This window comes from Desmodus rotundus, chromosome 1 (genome assembly GCF_022682495.2).
Source record: "Desmodus rotundus isolate HL8 chromosome 1, HLdesRot8A.1, whole genome shotgun sequence".
Lineage (NCBI taxonomy): Eukaryota > Metazoa > Chordata > Mammalia > Chiroptera > Phyllostomidae > Desmodus > Desmodus rotundus.
Genome location: NC_071387.1, coordinates 2,737,213 through 2,762,640, shown reverse-complemented (window position 1 = coordinate 2,762,640; position 25,428 = coordinate 2,737,213). Strand labels below are relative to the sequence as shown.

General features: G+C 62.8%; 1 protein-coding gene across 8 annotated transcripts in view; it reads right to left on the bottom strand.

Annotated features, from left to right (window-relative positions):
- Positions 1-24,722, bottom strand: part of RALGDS (ral guanine nucleotide dissociation stimulator) — a 38,083-nt gene extending 13,361 nt beyond the window's left edge. For 4 of the 8 annotated variants that reach the window (XM_053919408.1, XM_045196736.2, XM_045196733.2 and 1 more), the window contains exon 1: positions 5,599-5,881. In XM_053919408.1, coding sequence (XP_053775383.1) covers positions 5,599-5,781 — 183 coding nt within the window. In that variant the 5' untranslated portion in view covers positions 5,782-5,881. Of the gene's footprint in view, positions 1-5,598; positions 5,883-24,462 lie in introns of those variants that run through there. The other 4 variants (XR_006655703.2, XM_045196735.2, XM_053919410.2 and 1 more) reach the window with 3 other exon arrangements.
- Between the last annotated feature and the right edge of the window lie 706 nt (positions 24,723-25,428).

The following is a 25,428-nucleotide window of genomic DNA, read 5'->3' as shown; positions in this document are numbered from 1 at the left end:
TCACCCCCTTGCCAGGGACAGAGAGGGAAAGCAGCCGAAGGCCCAGGCACTGGCCCCAGGACCCTCTGGGCTGGCAGGGCAGGGTGCTGAGACCTGCAGATGACCCTGGGCTGTCTTGTTTGCAGAGCGGGCTGCCCTGGAGCAGGGGCCGCACCAGGCCCCCAAGGGCGCTGGGGGCCCTCAGGGGAGGAGGGGACTGGCCTCCTCAGCCCTGAGCTGTTAGGGGAAAAGACTGCCACAGGGGTGATCTGCCCTCAGAGGACAGAGCCTCCTGTCCCACCCAAAGCAGACACCCTCTGATGTCCCCAGCTGTACCTCACCACTGCCTGGCTCTCCTCCATCCAGGTCAAGTGGAGTGAGGGTGGTGGGGTGCCCACAGGCCCTGGTGAGCAGAAGCCAGCAGAACTGGCCCCCAGGGTGTCACACATCCTCCTGTCCCTCAGGGAACAGCTGGAGCCCCAGGGACAAGGAGGAGAAATGGCCTGGGTGTCATCTTAATGTGATCAGTCTTCTCGGGGTGGCAGGCCAAAAGGATGCTGTGTCCCCAAACAATTGCTGGCCAAGCCCCAGTACCCTCAAGGCAGAATGAGGGGTTCGCCAGGGGGGTCACGGAAGGTACTGGGCCCTTCCCCAGCCCTGCCATCCTCCCCAGAAGGCAGCTCACAACTGCGTGCACGGGACGGCTGTGCCTCCCATCCAGTCCACGCCCTCACAGATGCACCTTTCCTGTGAGCGTGACCAGGGGGGCCACAGACGCCCCCGGCTAGGGACTGGCTCCTCCTAAAGAGCCTGGCCGAGGGCTGCGGCCGAAGGAGGGGGTCTGGCCTACCCTGCAGTCCCCTCTCTGGTGGCATGGGGGGGGTGGGGGAGGGGCTCCAACCACAGCGCCTCCATGTGCCTTAGATTGCCCTTCTGAGACGCTGCTTGGTCCACCGAGCCACACAGGCCACCCACCAGTGCACCCAGCTCTGCCAGGCCCGCCCGCGACCTGGGGACAAGAGCATCTACCAGGGTGACACAGATGGCGGTCAGGAGAGAGAACACACACAGCCCAGACAGGCGCCCGGTGCATGGAAGCGCCCAGGAGGCGGGATGTGATGGCATGCACACAGCCCCCCCCCCCCCCCCCCCCCGCCCCCGAGCTGATGGTGAAAAACCTCCCGGGAACCTGGAGGGGTCATTGTCACCCTAAAACTCTGCAGGGTGGAGCTAGCCCTGCAGCTTTCCGACTTTTTTAGCCTTTTGCTCGAATGCAGGAGCTCAAACGTAAGACAGATCAAAGAGGGCTGACGCCCAGGACAGTCCGAACCCAAAGCCATGCACCCATTTTACAGAGCGGGAGACTGAGGCCCAGGGGGTGATCAAGCAGATAGTGTCCAGGCTGAGGGGAGAACCAGGACTTCTCAAGTTCAAGTCCTGGTTCATCTCTGGACAACAAGCCCAGGGCAGGGCAAGTGAAAATGCTGAACGTGTGTCACCAGTCACCCAGCTGGTACGTGGCAGCTGCGTGTCCTGCTCCGAGTCCCAGGGCACAGACAGGGCCCCGGTGGGAGCTCCAGGTAGGCCCTGGGTGAGGGTGGGCCACTCAAGATGTCCGGTTTTCAGGACAACCAGGAAGCACAGTGACCCCAGAAACCAGAGTTTGGAGGCTGACTCATCTCCCCCAGAACCTTCTCTACCAACCTGAGCCCAGATATTTAAATGTGCCTTGGGCGGGGAGGGGCGACTGGCCTCCACAGGCCAGGCCTGCGAGGGGACATGGCTGGCGGATGGCTGAGGAGGAGGCTGGCTGAAGGTCCAGTGCCAACAGCAACACCACGGGCCAGCGTCCAGCACATGCGGGCACTTCCTGGGTGCCAGGCCCTCAGTGCACCATCGTGTCTGGTCCCCCCAACACCTCAGCTGACGGACAGGGAAGGAGCTGGGCAGGGACTTGGCCCTGGTTGGGAGCCAGAAGTAGCAGCTGGGGCAGGGACTTGAACCCTGGCCTGTGACTCTCAGGTCCTATGGAGCCACACCAGGCCTCGCTCCACAGGTGGCTGCCACAGTCACAGCCTCATAACAGAGTCCAGTGATGGGAAGGACTCCCTCGGATCGCATGGCCAGTTGTGGGTGGCCCGGCCCAGCTCCCTCATACCCGTACCTCTCTTCTGAGAGGGGACATTCAGGGCCGCCATGGGCCCTGAGGTCAGCTACAAGGACCAGAACCAGGGAGTGCCATGCTGACCCAGAGCCCAGGGCGTGGGCTTTCCCTGGAACCTGGCCAGGAAACACAGCCGGGGCAGCCACCGGTGTGCAGCCCTGATGCTGGGCCAGGCACTACGGGGACTGCGCGCCAGGCTGCCTGTCTCGCTTGGCCCTCACCAGAGCCCTAAGCAGAGGAACTGGCACATGGTCCGTTTTACAGATGAGGAAACGAGGCTCAGGGGGCAGGCCCAGGGTGCGGGGGCCGAGCCGGCATTCCAGTGTCGCTCTCTTTGCCCCAGAGCCCAAGCTCCCGACCAGCACACTCGCCCCTGCCCCTCAGTTCAAAAGAACAACATTAGGGCGTGACTGCAGAGCAGGCTGAGCAAGCAGCCAGCACTTCCCTGGAGAGGACAGGAAAACGCCAAAGCCACACCTGCACCCAGATTCCCCAAACGAAGCCCTTACATACGCAGGGTACTCCCACCCTGCTCTCCCAGCCCCTTCCAGCTCCGTCTGCTCATTGCCCAGGTCCTCAGAATCGATCGGACTGGGGAGTCGCTTCACTGCAGCTGTGTGTCCAGGAACATGGCATTTCCGGGCTTTCAAGGCTGGAGGCCTGAGCCTGGGACGGGGTGGCCACAGCACAGTGCCACGCCATGGGAGCCATCTGGGCCACCAGCCAGCAGCCCCTGGGAGCCAGGCCTCAACTGCCTGGTGCAGCCTCCCAAAACCGCCCCCACTGGCTCGCTCAGAGGCCGCCAAGGGCCAATGCTGAATTGTCTCCAGTGAAGACAGGGCCTGGATTTGCCCAAGTTCCAGGTGGAGGACGGGACCCCAGCCCTGCCCATGAGCGACGCAGCATCTCCCAGGGCTGACCTCTCCATCTCTGCCCCTGCTACCTGAGAGGGGCTGGGCAACCTATTTCAACTCCAGTGCCTCAGCTGTTCCATCTGTTAAATGGGCTGTTTAGTCCCAAACGCAAAAGGACGGGACGCCTGCAGGTACTTGGCACAGCGCCTCCCACGTCCTACCCCTCACTCGCCGAGGGGGCTTCTGGGCTGCCCGGACCTTGTTCCGCAGCCCCCACAGCTCCAACCTAAAATTGCCTCCCCGCGAACTTAACATCACCTCGACAGCGACCCTTCCCTGATCCCTCTGGTCTCTTGCATGCCCTAGGTGCTCAACAGAGAGCCCAGCCGGGTTCCAGCCTTGGCTGCGTCCTTCTCGGCTGTGCGTACGTTCAGATCAGGGACTTCACTCCTTGGGGCTCCAGTGAAGGGGGGCTGGCACCTGCTCTGGAAGGAGATGGTGGTGTCTGTCTGCATCCGCCTGCCCGGCCGAGGTGGTGGCCTGCCCAGGGGCAGGTGCAAGGGCCAGGCGACCCCCAGAGAGCACAGAACCACACAGGCCGAGCTGGGTCAGTGGTGGCTTGGCTTAGAACCAAGATGACGAGTGAGCGGACACCCAGATGTGTGAGGACATCTGGCAGCCCAGAGAGGGAAGGACTGGGTGGAGGCGTGGTGGGGGGATGGGGGACAGGGGAGGAAAGGCAGAAACTGCCTGGTGGTTCCCGGAGAGGACAGGGACCACAAGCAGGGCTCTGGCACACTACAGCGACCAGGAAATCAGCCCCAGGACGGGGATGGGGGGGCTGTTGGCAGGAGGGACAGGGACTTCCCCGCCCCCTCCACCGGCCTATGGTAAATGGTCATTGTGTTTGGTTTCCGGCAGTGGCCTCCTCTTCTGCCAGGACCCTGGTTTTCCTGCCCCAGCCAGAAGCTTCCCCTTTGATTCTAAACAGTGACCATGGCCTGGATCTAGTGCTGAGCTCCCCCCACCCCCCAATCAGAGCAGGAGAAGGAGGGAGAGACAGGGGGAGAGGGGAGGCGGAGAATAGGCTGACTCCTGGGCGAGGGTAGGGCTCAGATCTGCCTCTCCCTCGGTCCTCAGGGATGCACAGGGAGAGAGAGGGAGGGAGGGAAGCTTCTGAGCCCCACCCTGGCCAGGAACCTGCCTATCCCCTGGTCCCCTGCAAGTGCGCGGGCGGACCCTCTGGGTACACATAGCCGGACTGGCTGCCAGGACTAATGAAAGTCGGCTGAGTGCTGAGCCCGTGTCAGGCTTCCCGGGGTCCTGCTCCAATCGCTGATGAAAGCCAAAGCTTTGGATGGCTGAGGGTCCCAGAACACAGTAAGCTCGGGAGGGAAAGGCCTCCCAGGCCTGGGGTTCTCCCACCCAGAGCTCCCCACTCCGCACCCTGGGCATGGAAACACACTTATCCTTGAGCAAATATGTGTGCACCCAGGCCCTGTCTCAGTACTGGGGATGCACTGGGGCACAAGACCCAGGCAAATAGCCCTCAGTCACAGCGCACTGGGGCCTAGAGTGAAGGGGGGCACCGGACACCAAGGGGGCCCCAACCAGCACGGGGGCTCAGGAACTTCACTTGTAAGGCTCCGGCTTGGCCTTGACGTGCTGAGCCCCTCAGCCCAGGGCTGGCTGCGGTCCAGGCCCCACGCCCAGGAAGAGCAGGGTGAGGGGCTCATCCCTGGATCCACTCTCTCTGCTCCAGCGGTCAGGTGCACAGTCAGGCAGGTGGAGGAAGGTGCCGGCCTGCCACCTACCTGACCCTATGACCCGCTCAACCCTGCTGCACGGAGCACACCAGAAACAAGAGTCTCAGCCCTCACCCTGGGGCCTGCTCCCCCGTCGGTGACGGGCACATCTCTCCTTTTCTGAACCCTCCCCAATTCATGGTGTTGGGGTATTTTTCTAATCAAGCAGAAAGGACTCAGTGTCCCTCTGGGCATGAGAGGGCCTTGTCCCAACCTCCCTGCCTGGACACACGGCCTTGCAGGTTGGAGGCCTGCTTCCTCTCCACCTGACCCCACCCCCCATGTCCCCTGCAAGCGGCCCTGAACATCAGATGTACCTCTGTCCCTAAGGGTGAAAGGTCTGGAAGGCCACTGTGGTCCTGCCCACCCCCAAGGGTCCCGGGAGTTTGTTCCCCTAACCACCAGTTCACTACCGATGGGGAAGCCAGGCCTGTGCAAGCCAGGGCTGGCAGCACAGGTGGAGCACGGCCCAGCCCTTGCTGTCGGGAAGACATAAGCAGAGGGTGACAGCCCATGGAAACAGGTCTACCTGGGCTGCAGGGGCACGTGGCTGGCACACCTGGACCCAGTGAGGGAAGGTACTGGGGCAGGGAGTGGGGCAAGGCGACCAGTTCTGGTTCTTAAACTGCGGCCCTGCTGCCCTGGTGGCCCGCCCCCCACCCCATCCACCTTGCTGCCTGGGGGTTAGAGCAAGGAGAGGACCGCTGCAGAAGGACCCTCCTTCCGGACCGATCAAGGCGCTGGGCCCCCACCCTCCTTCGCTGGGCCGCGGGGCAGGCCACCCTGGCTCACCCACCTCCAGGCGCGGCAGGTCAGGGTCCAGCTGTGTGAAGCTGTGCAGCACCACTGGGCAGCTATCGGGGCCGCCCACCTCCAGGCGCACGGCGTCCCACACACTGCGGCTCCGCCGGGAGCCCGGAAACAGTGTCTCGGCGGCGCCCGCAGGCCCAGCCGCCTCGGTCCACATGCGCTGCACCATGGACGGCTCGCAGCGGCGCGGGCGGCGGGCCGAGCCGCGGGAGCCGGGGCAGCAGAGGCCCGCGCGGCTCGGCACTGCCTGCGCTCTGTGCCCGCTGCGCGGCCCCGCTGAGGTCAGCCCCGGGGGCTGGGCCTGCAGGCGCGGAGGGGCGGGGCCTCTCGGAGGGGCGGGGCCCAAGAGGCTGAGAGACGAGAGTGCGCGCGCGCAGGCACGCCCGCCGGCCGGCTGTTTGCGTCCTTTGGAGAAGGGGCGCTGTGTTCGGGGTGGGGCTGTGGGCTGCGCAGTCAGGCAGTTCGTGTGGGTGTGAGCGCTCGTGCAGCGTGTGTTGTGTAGGTGTGTGACTTGTGGACGTGTTTTCGTGCGGTCAAGAGGCCCTGAAGTCAGAGCCACCTCCCACAAATTCCAGTTAAGCCCCTCCCTGGCTGTGGCCTCAGACAAGTTGCTTAACCTCTCTGAGCCTCAGTTTCTTCATCTGAGAGGACCCCGCTGGGTGGCCGATGGACAGCGCTCAGCCGGTGCCCGAGCCTCACTGTGGGCTCCTGAATTCTGCAACCGTGGTCATGTCTTTGGTGCACATGGGCACGTGTTCCAGAGGCCTGAGTGTTGAGGGGGGGAGTGTGGTGTGGGGAGAGGGGCCTTTGCCTGCACTATCTCTCCTTTGCACCGGCAGCCACACTGAGGAAGGGCTGTCAAGGAGGACGGGGAGAACCAAGAGCAGGCCTCACAGGGGTTGAAGGATAGAGGCATTCGAGTGTGAGAGTTCAAGAAGGACAAACACTCACTGGAGCACCTGCCACTGGCCCGGTCATCTGGGGCCACTGGTGGCTTGGGAGGAAGGAGGGCTAGGACAGAGTCTTCTAGTCTTTCTAGAAACTAGTGGGGTGGGAACAAGGGTCCTGGAGGTGAGCAGCAGGACCAAAGGAGTGTTTATAGGTAGATGAGTGAGCAGACCCCCCCAAACACACCTAACCACCTAACCCCGTGCCGGGCCCTCGGGCCTCCACCCTTGCCGAGGCCCGTGACCACTATTAGTAGCCCTGCCAGTGCCCAGACCAGCCCCCTGCCGTCGGGCTCCAGTTTCCCACCTGTAACAGGAGAGGGCAGGACCACCCTGCACATTCCACAAGCAGATGTTGCGCACCCACCACGTGCCAAGCCTCAGGTATTCTCGGCCAGTGGGGCCCCAGCAAGCTCCCACCCACTTGTGTGCCCACCTGGGCAGCTTGAGCACCCAGGGGTGGGGGGTGTGGCAGGGGGGTTTGGGAAACAATTTGGCAGTTTCTATTACCGATGTTAAAAAAACGCCATGCCCCTTGACTTGGCAGCCCCACTGTTAGGAATTCACCCTTGGGTGGCGACCGAGGTGAGGACATGCATTTCCATAGGAGCATGTTTATGGAAACCTCGGTTACAACACTGTGCTGTCCTCGCTGTCAGTAACAGGGGCTGCGATTCACAGGGCACCTCCCCTTATAATCCCCACTCCCCAAACCTGTGGGGTAGATCCCTTACCAAGGGCAGGGCCAGCCCAAAAGAGAGGGGACTCAGACCACTCGTGCCTGCCACCTGATGGAAGACACGGAAGTGTTCTTGTCCAAAACCCGACGCAAACCCAACCAGGCCTCCACATGTGACCCCATTCAGGGCAATAACAGGGATGAGAGGGACGCATTCAGCACAGCACGAGGACGCAACCCAGGCCCTGTGGGACTTTACAGGACGAACCAGCCAGTCTCTGCAACAAAGGCGTTGCAGGGCAAAAAGTGGAAACCACAGACTGACAGAAAGGTGAGAGGCGGCGGGCAGACAACTAAGAAACCTCAGGGACGATTGGGATTGTGTGCACACCGCTGGGTGGTGTTTGCCATCGTCGCTGGGTGTGGTCACAGGACCCGTGCTGCGATGAGAGGGACACACCTGAAGTTCAAGGTTATGATAACTGTGCCCTTAGAGGGTCTGCTGGGAGGAAGAGAGCACAACGTATTGGAGGACGCATGGGGTTATTGCAAAGCGGGGTCACTCCTTCCCCCTCACCCTGCTCACAGTGCACCCAGACCCCAGCGGTCCCAGGTTCCCACCCTTTCCCTGTGGAGTGCACCTGCCCTTCCTTGGGGGTCACAGCAGCCCCCCCCCCACCCTCGGTACACCACTGTGCTGTCTAGACTGGTCCACAGTTGGGATGCTCCTCACACAGGATGCTAAAAAGGCGGGCAGCGCACGGACAGCGGGAACGAGACCAGGCCAGAGCCAGCAGCCCACACGTGTTTGGTTTGGCTTGCGAAGTGTTTTTCGATTTTTGAGCCAACAGTGAAAGGTCAGGTGATTTCACATAAAAATCCCCATTTCTGGCTTCTCCTGTAACTTTGGATGACCTGGCCACACGAGGCCTGTGTCCCCATGAGCAACAGGACGCTGGGAGGGAGCTGACTGGCAGCTGTCCCCTCCAGCCAGGGCATGTCTGGGTTTGCCCCAGGCCCCACTGGGCCTTCCGTCCTCCCGGGCTTAGAGGTCCCCTGAGCAGTCACCTCCCGTTTAAGGGAAAGGTATGCTCAGGCCAAACCTGGGGCCCCTTTTCCTTCCCACGGTCATCCCACCACAGTCCCCCTGACCCAAGGCCACCGGAGAGGTCTTGCCCCTTCAAAAGCTCCCCCACCTGTCCCTGCACACCCTCAGGCGAAAGACCAACTTCCAGGGGCGGCCCCAGCTGCACCCCTGGGTCTCTGGCCGTGCCCGGCCAGGCTTGCCTAGCACTGCATAACTGCAGCGTTCCCATTCCCCGAGACCTCCCGTTATCGCCTCCTCTGCCTGGCCCCTACTTCCTGCCTCCCACCCACCCCTGGACTGGGTACCTGAGAGGTGCATCACGGGACCCCAGGGGTGGCTCTGGGGAGGTTTGCCAGGCCCATAATGGCCCAGAGCAAGAACAGGGCCCAGGGCAACGTCTGGGTGACCATATAGGCCTTGGCCGTCACCTCCTCCAGCCTGGGCTCGGCCAAGGCCACAGAGGAAGCAAGTGGCCCAGTGAGGACAGGGAGCCATGTACCCAGGCTCAGGTCAGGCCTGGGAGGAAGAGCTTTCCCCGCTTTCTGGGTAGGCGGCAGTCACCTGTCTGTCTGCCTTTTGAGGTCTGTCTTTAGAGCTCAGGGAGGACACAGAGGGTGTGGCCTGGCCACGAAGACGTCACCATTCCTGGACTCCCAGGTCCTGGGGTGGCCCCCTGTGGGCGGATGAGCACACACCTTGGCAGGAGGCAGCATACCTAGGCGAAGCGTGGGAGCTCCGGGAACCAAGGGTGGGCCTGGCTCAGCCCGCCTCCTCTGCTGCTAGCTTTCTGGGAACCTCCAGGCCTCCTCTTCCTCTGAGGAAGGAGGGATTCCCACAGGCAGGAGGCAGAGCCCAGACGGGGTCAGGAGGTGAGAAACACAGCTTCCGAACCTAAGGGGACCATCCTGGGTGGAGGATGTGACATCACCACCACCCTGAATCTCTGACCTCACTGGGCGTTACTACCCCAGGACGATCAGAATGCAATCCATCGACGCTGGGGGCCGTGGCACCGCCCACCAATGGGGAGCAGATTCGAGCTCGCTGGGGGCCTCCCAGCCCCTGCCTCTGACCCTCGGGTGTCGAGGGAGACCCCCCGGCAAACGCACCACACGGGGTCACCGTGACAAATGCTGCCTACGGAGCGGGACCCGGCTGCCCTGACAAATGCCCCCCCAAGCGATGACAGGCCAGGGGGCTCTGACACCGGACACTTCTGAAGGCCACCAATCCTCTGAGGTAGAAGGCAGAAGAGGAGAGAGGAAGGGAAGCAGAGGGGACACAAGCAGAAATGGAGACCGAGACACTGCCACCGAGCCCGGAGCTCGGAGAAGGATGGATGGCAGCGTGGTGAGAAAGGAGAACAGTCGGAGATGGAGGTGGAGGTTCCTGTCCCTCGCAGGGCCCCTGCTGGGAGGGCCACGTGGCTGGGGCAGGGACCAACGGCCAGGCAGGTCTGGGTCTCAGCCCCAAACCTGTCCGCAAGTGGGGGCACCAATCAGGACGCAGCAGCGTCCCACAGCAGTGCTGCGTGGTCAGCCAGCAGCCGCTGGAAATAGTCACAGTGCCACGGGCCCCGCAGTGACCCTGTCCCCGCGGCGCGGTTCAGGACACTGTCCAGTAACTCTGGAAGCCTAGGCTTACACTCAGGTCCCTGCTCTGCACCCCAGTTTCAGCTCCCTGAGCCTCGGTATGTCCATCTGCAAGATGGGGACAAGTACAGGTGGCGGCGGCTGTAAGGCCACCCCCTGGCTGTCAGGGCTGTCAGGCAGCAGACGCTAAGACACAGCACAAAGGCCCTTGTAATCTGAGAAGCGCCGTCCATCTGAACAGGAGCTGGGAGGACAGCGAGGGGCCACCCACCAGCCAGGAGCAGGTAGACAGGCCCACGGGTGGCGCCCTCCCTCACACCTGGACAGAGGAAGGAGACTCCCCCATAGCAGCTTCCCGCCAGACTCCCTCAACCAGTTCCCACAGGCAGGGAGTGTGAGGGGAGCCACCTGCCTCTCCCGGAGGCAACGGTTGCCCTGGAAACTCACCTCGGTGGCCGGGGCGAGCACAGGTGTTGGCCACGGCGTGGGGCTCCGGGTGGTGGGACTGGGACGACGGGTGATGGCCCACCGCCTGGCGGTCACCACAGAGACACAGGCAAGAAACACCCAGCCCTTCCTGCCCCTGGGCACGGCGGGCCTGGCTTCCCGGGCCATGGCCGATGGGAGCCGGGCTCCCGGGGAAGCCCTCTGCCAGTGTGCCTGCCCGCCTGCCTGCCTCAGGGGAGTCGCGCACCCAAGTGCCGAGACCTGGTGTCACCTGCGTAGCTGTCATACCTGCTCCCATGACAGGCAGGGCCAGGAATTCCCGCTCGTACCGAGCCATGTACCAGCCAAGGAAGTGTGGACAGGGCTCTGTCCTGAGCTAGGCCAATGGCCCTGGCTTGGACCTGGGACCTGCTCTCCAGGGGTGAGCCCAGCTGTCCCCTCCAACACCCCAGCAACCAGGGGCCCTGTACCCTAAACCCCTGCCACAGAGAAATCATACCCAGAGTCAAAAGGGTGGCAGGCACAGGTCCCTGAGATCAAAACAGGGCTCAGCCAGTGAGACCACCAGGTGGGCATGAACCCAGTCAGGCGCTGTGGGGGGAGCGCAGAGGAAGCTGCTTCCTGCAAGGCACACCTCGTTCCAGAAGCCTCCTCTGCCACACAGAGCCCCTCCCCCTGGCACCCAGACACAGAGCTTCATTGGAAGCTGCAGAACCAACCTAGGGCTGTCAACTGTTTAGTTTGCCAAGTAGAGTAGTTAAAGAAAATAACACTGCCACCACAGTTACCATTGTCTCAGAAAAGACACCAGGAGTAGCGAGGAGGGCACGCCACCAGGGACAGCGGCAGCCGTTCAATGAGAAAAACGCATGACCTTGCCTGTGTTTCTCTTTGCTGCAAAGCAGACACTGGAAGTTGCAGAACGAGCTCCGCGCCCAGGGGCTTGACACGTGGAAAAGCTGAGGCCCGGTGGGCGGCAGGGACGTGCCCAGGCCTACCTGGGGAGAGTCCGGGCAGCTCCGCAGGGCCTGCTGCCGCTCCTGCCTCCAGCGGTGACTGGAGCCCGGGCCCCTGAGCCCGTAGAGCCTGGGCCGACTCCCTACCCTCCTGGGACCCTGGTGGGCAGCAGGCTGGCTCCTGGGGGCTCTGGAGGCCAGAAGAGGGGGGACGGGTGGGGGCTCCGGAGCCGGCTTGCAGACACAGTGTGGGCCCTGGTGGGGTGGCCAGGGCCCCGGAGTGCTGCCCTGACGCCAGGCTCCGCCAGCTCTGGCTCTGGCGTTCGAACCGTTTCACATCCTCTTCCGGTGGCTTTGTGGGGCGCAGGGGACACGGCTGAGCAGGCGGCTCTGAGCTCGTGAGCAGAGACCCGGTGCCCTTTGGGACTTGCAGGTTCCTCTTCCCACTGAGTCTCAGCGCCCTAACCCACTGTGGAGGGAGGGAAGGGGGTGGTGTACAGGGGCTTTTGAAACTCAAATTCCTCCCCAGCCTAGCTTACCCGGAGCTCTCGACCTTGAACTCCCACCACTAGGCTCTGTAGGAGAATTTCTTTCAAAGGAGAAAGGGCTACTTACACACCAGTCAGGAAGCCCTGGGGTGCAGTTCTCTAGGGGATGTGGGTGGGCATCCAGAGGTGGAGGGCTGAGTGGGTGGGCATCCGAGAAACGGAGTGGGGGTGGGGGTAGGGGGTTTCCAGGTAGACCCTTCGGCAGCCACCTTCCGGCCTGCCCACAGCCAGAGTGCACCTACCCCTGCACCCCAAGCCCTCCAGTGGTGTCTGTCCCACCAGTCCCTGTCCCTCGGAGCTCTCTGTAGCCTTTGGGGACATTAGATAAAATAGGGTGGGGGGCTTCCCTGAGCTGTGGCCCCCTCATCTCGAGGTGGGTCCCTGGGCCCAGTGCCGTGGAAGGGACCAGTGGGTGAGGGGATGGAAAAGGTTTCCAACTGTGTGAATGGTCTGCGGGGTGGGGAGTTTCAAGAGGCCCTTGGAGGGTGAGGGGAAGCACGGGGACCCCGAGGGAACCAGGCTGTCCTGTTAGTGGTGTCTGTGTGTTAATGGCTTCCATTCAACCAGCCAACTAGCATTTACTGAGCAGGCCCCAGGCGCCATGCAAGGCGCCACAGCTCCTGAGCCCAAATGAGGCTCCCGGGGCTCTCCAACCCCTGCCCCAGCGCTCAGCAAGGTCTGCCTGGCCTCAGGGCCCAGACTGGGGCTATTCCTTTCAGAGCCAGCCCAGGCCCAAGCCGCCCCAGGGCAGTGGGGCTGAGTCACAGCAGGGAGGCAGGTTAACCAGCTGCAGGCAATTAAGGCAGACCCCCCCCCCAGGGGGCGGGGCCACCCACCCCTCCTTCCCTGGAACGAGGGCAGAGGCTTCTTTGTTCCCTGCTGGCCTGGTGTCACCACATGGCGCACCACGTCACTGTCACCGCCTGGAACGAAGACCAGATCGGCCATGGAGAGCCAGGGCTCTGGGGCTGAGCAGTTAGGGACGGCCCACCTGCACCCCCACCGCTTTGTGTGGGCAGGGACTGGGCCCACGGGGGACTTCCTTTGCTCCTACTGAGCGTGGAGCTCTGTGGCCCCAGGAGCACTCACTCCCCCAGCCTGAGATCCCATCAGACGGTACCACCCTCCCCCTGGGGTCCATGGTTAGAAGCTAGCAGAGCAAGGACAAGAGGCCAGGTACAGAAGGTCACCAGGGCGGAAGTGGAAGTCTCAGGTGCCTAGCAATGGGCAAAGCTGCGAAAACCAGGCCCGCCCCCCTCCCCTGACCTTCCCGCCTCCCTGCACATTGCTAGTCCTGCCTCGGAGTGGCCTCGTGCCTCTCACGCAGGCCCTTGAGCGTCCACTCCCTGAGGCCCCCACCCCCGGGGATAACATCTCAGCTGTGTCTCAGCTCTAGGCCCAGAAAAGCAGCAAAACCAGACAACAGCCCCGGGGCTGACCTCCGCTGACCTCCGGACCAGCAGCCTGACTACTGACCCTCTGCCCTGGTGCAGACTAATCGACCAATCGGCAGGCTCTGAAAGAGCCTACATGGGGAGCTGATGAATATTCTATCGCCATGCTCCCTGGGGCTGCCCCTAAAATCCCCACCCTCAAAAGCCCTCAGAACAGAGGGCCCAGGGCCTCGCTGGTGCTCTCTCCTGTCCCCTCCTCTTTCCTCCAGGCATGCTGCCTTCACCCTTCTCTCTCCCAAGCCCCAAGGGCCCTTCTCCACCCTCTGAAAGCTCTTTCCCGAGAGCCCATTGTTCCACCTCGGTGACTTTCTCTTTTTAGTTTTTTAATCCTCACCAGAGGATATATTTATTGACTTGATTTGCTTTTTTAAAAGATTTTATTTATCTATTTTAGAGAGGGAGGGAGGGAGAAAGAGAAAGAGAGAAACATCAGTCGGTTACCTCTCACACGCCCCCAACTGGCAACCTGGCCCGAAACCCAGGTGTGTGACTGGGAATCGAACCAGTGACCCTTCGGTTCACAGGCCAGTGCTCAGTCCACTGAGCCACACCAGCCAGGGCTGTTTATTGATTTGAGAGAGAGAGAGAGAGAGAGAGAGAGAGAGAGAGAGAGAGAGAGAGCGAGAGAGAGAGAGCTTTGATGTGAGACAGAAAGATTGACCGGTTGCCTCCTGTACATGCCCCGACCGGGAATTGAACCCGCAACCTTTTGGTGTACGGGATGATACTCCAAGCAACCGAGCCACCCGGCCAGGGCTCTGTGACTTTCTAAATAAACGTTCTCTTACAGTTGGAATCTCAGCTCCGAGTCCTTTCCCAGCTGGAACTCGAGTGCCGAGGTTGCTGCACGGAGATCTTATCTGCCTCCCCTGGAACACCACCTGGTGCTGTTCTCACCAGCAAAGCCCTCGCTTGTCCCGGGACACTGCAGCCATGTACCTGCCACAGGTCCCCCAGCACCCTGCCCACCATGCCCTGTGGCCACGGGACGCCACAGCTGGCTAGCCACACACCAGCCCAGCCCCAGCAAAACCCGGCTCAGGACCCGTGTGCACCCCTGTGCACAGGTGTGCGCCTGTGCTCCCCTCTGCCCAGACTCAAGCCCTCTGTGGGGGAGCCCCCGGGGGGGCCCGCTGCAGCCCACATCTGCGGGGGCTCCTCCCCCTTCCCAGGCTCCTGAGGCAGGCTCTGGTGGGGAGGGGGAGAAGCACACTGTTGATAAACACTGCGTGGCTGTCGCTAGGAGCCGTGACTCAGAGCCGACTGGTGACTCCTCTCGAAGCTGTTTACTCAGCACGACATCCTGTCCAGGAAGCAGATAGGAGAGGCCTCTGCCTGGCTTTTGCTCCTCTTTCCTGCAGCCTCTTGACCTGACTCGGGTCCGGCTGGGGGCCAGGGGGCAGCCCAGCTCCCTTCCCCCTCGTTTCTGGGAACCTGAGGCCCAGGATCAAGTCGCTTAACACACAATCCCTGCCAGCCCGGCTCTGCTAGGTAGGGGGGCGCCGCAGCTGTGCAAGAGAGTACCCCAGCCCCTGAGCCGGGGGAGGGCGTGGCCCAGGCACGCACCTACCCGGGCCTGTCCTCCCTCCTGCCCTCTGACTGAGAGACTCCAGCGACCAAGGCCGTAAAATCCCATCAGTCCGCAGTCTGAAGGCAAACCCTTGCTCATACCCAGAGGACTCAGAGGCAGGAGCAGCCCCTGCTGCTCCGCCACGCCCCAGAGCCCAGCTGGGCCCTGCCTTGGGTACTCCTCCATGGGGACAGAGCCCTTCCGCACTCAGCGTCCGAGGAAGCCACAGTGATGGCCTCTGCTGTAAAGCGGAGAAAACCAAGGCCCAGAGAGGGCAGATACGTGGCCCAGGGCCGCACAGACGTCGGCACCGAAGCGAGGTGCCCGCCCGGTCCTGTCAGCCCCAGGGCAGCTTGCTTCCCCCCACTCTGCCCTGGGTGCAAGATCCCAGGTGGATTTGTTCCTGGCTGTACAGGCAGGCTACCGACTGCGGGGTCCCTGTCAGCGGGGTGGGTGCTCTGTCTCCTGCATGAGGCCCAGCTGGGGATTCTGACGTCCATTTCTGGTGTGCCCTCCCCACAGACCCAGTGCCCAAGCCAGAGTCGGCGACCCCTCGGGATTTCCACTAGTCACCAACGTGCCAATGTGGGTATCCGGTCATTGTCACGATGTTTGGGGCAGATTTGCAGGTGAGCTCCGGGACAAAAGCTCAGACTCGGTACCAATCTCACCCCAAGCCACACCGTGGACTGGCTGTGAGGCTGGGGATCCCAGGCCCTCCCAGCTTTTCACAACAAGAGCCCAGAAGGTCCTATTTTCACGGTGCCCTCTGCAGGCCAGAGCCCTGCCTGCCAGGAAAGCTGCTGGGGGCCGGAGCCTCAGTGACTTGTGGAAGGGCAACCACCAGAAGAGGGAGACCCTGCCCCCTGCCCCAGGCTGGGGAGACCGGGGGAACCCCCAGAATAGCAGAGCCACAGGAAGCAGCTGCTGGGGGACAGGCAGAAAGGGGTGTGCTAATTTTGGCAACTGAGGTTTGGCCCCACCACAGGGAGAGCAGCAACCCAAGGGTGGCCACCTTGCTGCTGGGCGCCCGCCGCAGGGCTCCCCACACTGGCTGGCCTCTTACCAACCCACTGAGTCATACAGGTTGCCAAGAAGCTGAGGGTCTGAGAATCCAGGCCCCATCCCAGCCACTCCTGCTGGCGCCGTGCCCAGCAGGAGCCAGCTCTGCCAAAGGCACCGGCAGCCCCCTCCCATGGCGGTGAGGACAGTCCACTGCCCCACACACAACTCAAAAGGAGCCCGACTTTAAGAATTAGCATGGCAGCTGTGAGCCAGGGCTCTGCATCCAACCTCCCAGCCTGCCCCTTGCTGGCTGGGGGAAGTAGCCACTCACTTCCCTTGCTGAGACTCGTCCTGGGCCCTGCACGGATGACCTCTGTCTCCCAAAGCCTGGCCAGGCCGAACTATCAGCTGTGGACAGGATCTATGAAGGGGGTTTGGAGGTGCTGCAACCTTAAGTGGGATGGGTGGGCTGAGAAAGGAACACACAATAAAGACGTTAATGAAAATAATTCACCGGCTGTGGAATAGTTTCATGTCCCCCGCACCACCCCACTGGGCTCTAAGCTCCCTGAAGGCAACAGCCAACCTGTCCCACCTCCCCTCACGCCCAAGTGCCTGTGTGCCGCCTGCCAGGCCCGCAGCGAGTGCTCACACTGCTGCCGGGACGACAGCCGCTCACACAAGCACACGCTCAAGCACACATGCACACACAGCCCGGGAGCGGGAAGGGCACTGCTGGGCTCAGCGCTTTTTAACTTCTTCCCTCTTTCTAAAACGGGAAGGGGTGAGCTCCTTGAGAGCCGCGACGCTGCTCCCTGAGGCATTGAGCACAGTCCCTGGCACGTGGGGGGCTCCCAGCCAATACCCGATGAACAAGTGGACTCGACGGGCTGGATGGTGTCTTCAGCTTCAAAGTCCCTGGACTCGAAAATATTCAGAGTTCAGGGCCAAAGGGTTCCTTGTGGGAAGATCACCAGGAAAGCTTCCTGGAGGAGGTGACGAAGCAGGGGGATAGCCTGAGGGATGGCAAGGAGGAAGAGTGGGGCCCTCTGCCAACCTGCCAGGAAAGGGCCTTCCAGGGAGCAAGGCCGGTGCGGCTGGCTGGCGTTGGAGGGCACCCAGGCGGGGGACACAGCAGGGGCAGCCGAGCTTTGGTGGGGGGTGGGGTGTGACCAGAAGCCAGTCAGCCTCGTGGGGGCAGTGGGGGCGGTCAAGCAGCTCGGGTTCAACCGGGTTTTTCCCTTTTTCCTGAATGTTCCATGCCCCCGAGGGAGGAGAGGGTAAGTAGGGGTGGTTTCAGTGCAAGCGCCAGGCTACAAAGCCCCTCCAAGAAGCACAGCCAGGGCCTGCGGAGGCTGGGCAGAGGGCGAGGAGCCCCTGTGTCCCACAGAGCCTGGTCACTCGGGGTTTCAGGGCCAGGGAAGTAGGGACAAATGGGCCCTTGTGGTGAGGAGGCTGCCGGCCGTGCCAGGGACACTGCGTGCCCGGCGCCACCACCCGCCGTGGGGGCTCAGGGGCTGGGAAGCAAGGCTGTCCTTTCAGCGGGGGGCCTCCTGAGCTGCCCTGGCCTCTGGGAAGGACCTTGGGCTCCAGCTGGCTGCCGGGAGGTGGGGGGGCTGGTACCCGCTGCCCTCTTTCCCGCAGGCCTTCTCCACCAAGGAAGTCCCCCAGGTGAGGGGGGCAATGCCTTGCCTTCCCAGGGCCCTGGGGCTGAGCGACACATCTCAGAAACACTGCCTTTGTCACACCTTCCTGCCACCCCTTGCTCTTCTGCCAAACCCTGGGCTCTGCCAGGCACACAGGTGGCACCCGGTGACGCACATGGTCACAGAGTCACTCAGAGGTGTGCACAGCCACCAAAGGCAGGGGGATGCTCCCAAGATACCCACACCCACGTGCAGATGCAGGACGGCACCCCCCCCCACCCCCCCCCCCACCAGAAGCCTTGGCGCCAGACCTCGATGGCCGCCCCGGGGCCCTAGGGCGGGTGCTCATGCGGGGCCTGCCCCGTGCCAGGGCTGGAGACGGGGCAGGCGGCATGTGCTCTGTGCTGGGGTTTTCCAGTCCCGAGAGTCCAGGAAGGAAACCCCCCTTGAAATCCTGAAGAATCGAAATCATCTGCTACGAGAGGAAGGCAGGCGGTGATACACGCTCAGCCCTTCCCCGCTGCCAGACGCTGCCCCTGCCCACCTGCCCACCCTGCCTCGAGGCCCACAGCTCTGGCACAGGGCCTCAGGCTAGGCCAACGACCTCACCCTTGAATTGCAACCCTGAGCAAAAAGAGGATCAAAGGCACTCCAGCCTACTTCCTCGTTCGCACATCCCCATGGAAGGCTCAGGGGGTGGGGGTCCAGGTGGGGCTCCCTGTCTGGAGCAATTGGCTCAGCTTCTCTGGGCCCCTGTTCCCACCTGGAAAAACTTGGGTTCAACTCAGGGCCTGCCCCCAGTACCCCCAGGGCAGTCAAGGCGTCTGGTGTTCACAGCTGGTGGGCCACCCAGCCACCTGCCTTCCACTGAAGGGAACTGACATTTCCTGCCACCTGCAGCGGGCCTGCTTACGGCAAGTGCCAGGTGCTTCAGAAACATTTTGCACACCTTGACCTCCAGGAGTCCGCAGGTGAGGCGACCCAGGCATGGAAGACTTACAGAACCTGGCTGTCTGGGGGCCTGCATGGCTGAGCCAGGGCGCCCATCGCCTTTCAGACCTCGCCCTCCCGAAAACCTTGGCTGCCCACGGGCCGCAGGTGGAGACAGCCAGGGCTGGCTGCCCCACCCTCAGAGGGAGAGTGAAAAATCCCACTGGAATGGACTGAGTTCAGGCGGCGACAGCCCCAGGCCCTTAAGTACCCCAATCCTCTCCCATGCTTCTTACCCTCCCCACTTGGACCTGGACAATTACAGGGAAACAGCCACCTGGGACGGAGGCCTGTGGTCAGGCTGGGCCCTGATGGGTACAGATCGGGGGGGTCCTGGACTCGGGGCCACTTACTGACCAAGGGCACTTTCCTCTCAACTGACCAGCTCGTTCTGCACTCAGGTGGGCACCCCTGGAGTCTCAGGTGGTGTCCAGAGAGGAGGTCCAGTGCCTTTCCCGAGAGAATGGATTCTGGGTCCCCACCCAGGAGGGGAGCACCTGGGTGGCCCTCCAGCCCCGGGGCAGGTTCTATCCTCTCTTAGGCAGGAAAGACGGGGTAGGGGCTAAGCAGCCTCATTCTGCACCTGCCACACGGGGAGTAGGGGGGGTGGGCAGCTGCTGACCGCCTCCTGCCCCTCCTCTTGGGCCACTGCGGTGGGGTGGGGTAGAACGGCCTCTTTCCCTCCCAGGGCCAAGCCGGTGGACTCACCCCTCCGCCCACACACGGGGCAGGACCAACACCACAAACGCAGGCAGGGGCTTGGCCTGCGCTCCCCCCACCCCCTCCAGTCCTCGCCCGCCCCTCCTCCCACCTAGAGAGTTTGAATGGGGGTCGGCAGGGCAGAGTCCAGCGGGCCAAGTCCCGCACTGGATCAGGTGGAATACCCACAGACCCAAAACGCAAGTCCAGCACAGAGACAGGGTGCCTTGCTGGCCTCCCTGCAGCTCGGCAGTGGGCATGCCCCCTCCCCATATGACAGAGGTGGCCAGGGAGGCTCAGAGGGGTGACGTTATGGCCCAAGGTCACCAGAGAGAGAATAGTCAAGGTCAGATTACAATCCTGGCTCCCTGAGTATATCCTGAAACCCCTGGGGGGTCATCAACCATTCCACCTCCACCACCTCCTGGCGATGAACCTCACCTTTATCAGCTCCAAAGTCCACCCCCGCCCTCCATTCCTGTCATCAGGGGCTTGGCCACCTCCTCCCTCTGGGCTGGACACAGCCCCCATTAGCACTGCCAGACACGCGGTCAGCAACCACCAGCTAAAGCAGCCCCTAAGAGAGTCCACAGGGCCGATTTCCTTCATCCTCACAACAACCCAGAGGCGGGCACTATCCTCACGGCGGGGTGGGGGGAGAGAAGCTTAGAGGGCCCGGTGCCTGCCTTAGGATGCCCAGTCACAAGCGCTGAGCTGGGTGGGACACAGACTCAGGTGTCCATCCCCAAAGCCAGTAGCCTTATGGTGAGGCTGCCTGCACCCACTGCCCCAACCAGGACCCAGAACCACAGTTCCAGGGGCTCTGCCCACCCTAGCCACACCCTGCCCTGCCCCCCTGCCCCCAGGCCCAGGTTGCTGGAGGCTGCAGGGTACGGAGGGTGCAAAGCACAGCATGCCGTGCCCCTCCCCCAAGGCTGACGTCCACCCATCCACTGTGCTCTCTGACCCTGCATTTTCTGACATTCTACCCCATCACTGCCACCTGTCACTCAGGTATCCAGGAAATAGCCTCTGTTGCTAGGGGACTGGTGATGAGGAGTGGGGAGCTGACTGGGGTTTCCCTCAGGAAGGATGGGGGCGGAGAGGGGGTGCTGAGGTGGGGTGGATCAGCCCTGAGGAGTAGCTGAGGTCCACACACAGGCCATGGGAAAGCCCCAACCCTGAGTCTTCCTGCAGGCAAGTATTTTGGGGTCCTGTAGTTGCCAAGCAACGACTCTGGGTTGCCATGGAAACTCTTCCTCCAGGGGCAAGTCATTTTTAGGGGGATGCTCTCTCCCTGGTTTGGGGGCCCTGAAAGGAGGCTCTGAGGTTCATAAGCTCACGCTCTCACCCCCTCAGGGGCCCGCCCGGCTGTGGCCCTAAAAGAAGACTCCTTGAAGTCCAAAAATGCAGAACCTGAGAAAATGCAGAGCCCAGAGCCCAAGGCCTTCATTAGCGGGGCGACCAAAGGGGCTCATTAGCCCTGTCTATGCCTCCACTCCCGCTGCTAACCACTGCCTTGGGGCCTGCTCGGCCCTGACCTCGGGTAGCTCACTGTAATCGGGAGGAATTTGGTCCCAGCACCTGTCTGCACCAGGGTCATGCCCTCACTGGCCCTGCCACCACCTAGCAGTGGGAGTCCCTTCGCCTTCCAGTGCCTCAGTTTCCCCACCTGTGAGGATGGCTGTGGCACCAATTTCACAGACACAGACAGCGTGGCCCACAGCCAGGTGCAGGGAGGGTGCTATGGGCTGGCGGTCACTGCCAGGTGCCTCCACAGAGCAGGAGAGAGGCATGGGAGGGGCCTGGGAGGTTCCTCTGCGGAGCACGCATGGCGCCACAGCTGGTGTGCCTCTAATGGCAGTGTGACCACTGGATCCGGGTCCCCAGGCCTCCAGCCCAGTGCCGTCTGCCTAGCTCGACTGCTTGCCCACACCCCTGCCCTGCAGTCTCGTCCCCTCAGACAGGAGCCGAGGCCTCAGCACAGAGGCCCTCGATGAATACCTGTCGTTCGAACCCATGACCCACTGTCAAGAGCTAGTGGCGTCCGGGACCCCCACTCCAGGACTGTGCTCCCTCTCTGGGAGCCCACTCTCCGGTGGGGAGCCGGGGGTCCTCCCTGCTTTGTGCGGGAGGTCCCCACGCTGCCTTCCAGGTACCCCAGACTGGGACACGCCCTGCCCTGTGGTCACGGGAGAGCTGTCTTCTGGGAACCGCAGGTGAAACTGTAGCTGCAGGGCCCCTGGAACGGCGGGGATGGGCCAGCTCAGCTTGCAGGTGAGGGAAGAAGAAAACTGCCAACAGCTGCGCTCCTGCCCCTGACGCTTCCCACCTGCCTGTCCAAGTTGCCACCCAGGCAGTACCCCGTGGCCCCGCCTCGTGTGACTTCCTCCACAGCGTGTCACCTCTGAGATGACTGCGCTACCGGTCTGTTTACAATTGAGTGTCGGCTCTTGGAAACTGGAGGTGAGACCTTTGTCTACACAGCTGCCTCTCACACAGCGCCACCTGCTGGCACTGCGCCAGGATCCGAGAGCCAGGGGAGCCAGCTGTCCCTGAGCACACCCCAGCCAGGCTCCGCTTACACCACTTGCACCCACAAGCCCCAACTGCAGGCAAGTCCCAGAGACCACCTCGGACCCCAGCTGCTCCCCTGTACCTTCGGGCACTTGGGTACCTGGCCTTCAGGGAAAAAGAGTCACTCCAGACGCCCTGCTGTGTGGTCACACTGGATTAGGGTGGGTCCTAATCAGAACCAAATGACAGCCGTCCTTGTAGGAAGAGGGGAGCCGACACAGAAACTCCTGCCCTGGGAGGACGGGAGCAGAGATCAGAGTGAAGAAGTGAAAAGACAAGGGACGCTAACAAAGCCAGCCACCACCAGGAAGGTGCTGGAGGAGGCAGAAAGGGTCTCTCCCAGAGGCTTCAGTGAGCACGGCACTGCCGACCCCTTGATTTCTGACCTCTGGCCTCCAGAACTGATGAAGAAACTCCCGTCGCTCTGGGCCACCCCGCTTGTGGCCCTTCGTAAAAGCAGCCCGTGGAAAGTCATACAGCCACCGCCGGCCTGGCCGAGCCCTGCTGCCGGTGCAGGTGGAGGCCTGGGGCAGTGAGGGTGCAGTCCAGGCGAGGCTCCACAGACACCAGCCCCAATCACCCACCTCGGCACGGCACCTCCTGGAACCGACCCTGACTACAGGACACCTTCTGGAATCTCTCTGTGCCCACCTGGGATAACCGGGACTGGTCTTGGAGCCAGACCCTGCCCCGGCAGCGCCTCAGGCGAGACCTTGAGGCAGAGGTTCCTGCTGAGCCAAGATGAGTCCCCGTCACAGAGACTGTGAGACGGTCAGCCTTTGGTCATGGAAGTGCAAGTTAGGACAACGCTGTCACACAGCAGGGACAACCAGTGAGAGGAGCTGGGCATGGAGGGACCTGCCCTGCCGGCTCCCTCCCTCCAGGATCCCCGCTCTCTCCCGCCACCCTGGTTTCCTCTCTAACGAGTTCTCTCCTGCCTCCAAGTCTCCCTCCCGCACCTCGAGCCCCCTCTACCCCCCTACACACACTGTTTCCCAGACATGTGCAGGGCTGGCTCTTCTTGTCCTGGACACAGGAAAATGTCACTCTGGAGGCCTTTCGGCCCCACCCAGGGTCCCGCCCTCCCTCAGCACCTGCCCCCTTTCCCCACAGCGCTGTTCTTCTCTCCTGGGCTGTGAGCTCCTGGAGGGCAGGGACCCCGTGGGGCCTGTCAGCACGGCCCCCCAGCCCAGCCTGGCTCCTGCTCAGGGTGAATGTGTGTGTGTGGGGGGGGGCACAGGAACTGAATGAATAATGGCAGGGTATCGGCGCCCCTCCCCCCCTCTGAGCAGTTCACACTGCGGACCGGGAGACTAATAATAAAGGGTGCACGTGGGGTCCGAGGCAGCCGGATGCTCTGAATGACCCCTGGGTGTCCCTTCCTGGCTCCCGCAGCTCCTGGGAACACAGTGGGCGCAGCCTGCCCCCTGGTGGTCAGCCTTGACACTGCAGCCCAGGCAAGGAAACCAGAAAACAAAACACACACCTTTGTTTGAATGTAGTCAAGGCAGCTGCTCTCCCGGTGCAGCAGGGCAAAGGAACAGAACTTGCAGGCTCCGGGGCGACACCTGGGACCCCAGAATCCCCTCTTTCCTCCCACTGTCCTGGAGTCCAGTTCCTTCACGAGGCCTCCTCACACCAGCTGGGGCAATAACTCCGGTCCCACCTCCACATGAGGACCCCAAGTCCAACAAGAATGGGCTTGTCCTTGGTCCCGAGAGTCGTACGTAGTCCAGTTCTCTGCCCTGTCCCACACTACCCAACTCCCAGGACCCCCACCTCCCAGGCCGCTCAGAAGGACCTCATTTTCCAAGGACCCAGAGCACAGTGGGGTCATGGATGGAGGGCCAGGGACAACAGACTCTTCTAGGAGCCTGTGGGACCCTTGGTGTCTGTCACATGCTCTATGCACTCCAATGTACAGAGGAGTGGGCTGAGGCCTTCTCTCCTGCAGCCCCCTGCACACTAAGGAGGGGGCCTCCTCCTAACTCCCGGGGCCCACAGTGGAGGACGCAGGGCTCCAAGTCCTCTCCAGGCTACCCTGGGGATGGCCCCAGTCCAGGCAGGGCCCTGGGCACCTTTGGGACTCCCTCCTTCAGTCTGGCCTCTCTTCCCTCCCCATTTGAAGGACCCCTGGCACGTTGCTAGGAGACTAGATGCTCCAGCCCTGTGGCTGGGCTGCCTCCAGTCTCTCTCTGCTTCTCCCTGTCACTTCTGCAGTGTGCACGCCTCCTCTGAACCCACTCCACGGCCCCCACCTGGGAGGTCAATGTGTGTGTATGTGCCTGTGCCCAGGTGGAGATGCCCAAAGGAAACAGCCCCACCAGGGAGGGGTGGACAGGGGTTTCCCCAGGATCTTAGGGGCTCTCATTCCCAAAGGAAACCCCACGGGAGACGTGAGGCTGGCCTACGAGGCCTTCCTGCTCTCCTGGTTTCTGTCCACCTCGTGGGCCCCGGGCCAGTCCCTGCCTCTCTCCTGGCCTCAGTTTCCCAGTTGTACCAGAAGGGGTTGAACGCGGAACTGCGTAAGCGCGCGCGAGCGTGAAGGCAGCGCCGCGCTCCCTCCCCGCCGGATGGGGTGTGGCGGGGGACATGCGGGCCTCCCTCCACCCGTGACGAGGGGGAGGGCGGCGAGGCCGGGCGTGGCACTTACCTGGCAATCTACCATCATCCTCAGCCCCGGCAGCTCATCGCTGGCCCCAGGGTGGGGCCCGGGACTCGCAGAGGCCGCTCGCCTCGGCCTGCGCGCCGCACAGGGGGGCGCCCGGCTGCGAGGCTCATGGCGCGGCCTCCCGTCCCCGCCGGGCCCGGGGCTCCCCGGCCCCCGCCGCCAGCGCTGCTCCCATTGTCTGCGCTGCGCCGCCGGGCGCTCGGGATCCGCCGTTCGGTTCCGCCCGGACTCCCGGGCAGAGCCGGGTGGGCGGGGTCAGCTGCGGCCCCGCCCCAGCCCGCCGCAGGTGTGAGGGGCGGGCCCCACCGCTCGAGCTCGGGGCCGCGCACCAGTTTCCCTCCCTTGGGCGGACGCCGCGGGGGCAGCTGGGTCTGGAATCCACTGCCAGACGCGCACACGGCCCGCGTTCAGCGCGTGCACGGGAGCCCCGCCTTGCCGCTCTTGCAGTGAACCAAGGACTCGGTGCTCGGCAGGTCCCACGCGTCTTCCGCCCTTATCGCCTGCTGCGTGCCTTCTACTCCCCCTAGGACCTCAGGCCACCCGAACCCAACCAGGCGGAGTCTACCATGGGCAGGGCCGTGTGGGCGTGGAACCCTGGAAACGTGGGAGCCATTGCATACCCACCCCCACCCTTTCGTCCTCATCTCCATTATGACACCTTCAGAGGCAGATCGGTGGCCAGTTGGGGTCCCTGGGACCTGGGGATAGTAATAGACACTGAGGGTAGGCAGGAATGTGAGGTCGCCCCTTCCACCTCTCCTCTATACACCGCCGGCCCCATTGTTCCAGGCAGGAGCCAGGACATGCGGTCCATGGAGGAGGGAGCGGGGTCACTGGAGGGGCCCGTGTTGGGGGAGTTACTGTTATAGCACCCCCCCTAGAAGCGCTCAGTGCTTTCTCCCCACTTTATAGATGAGCAGCAGCCCCAGGGCTCAGGATCACTCGGCT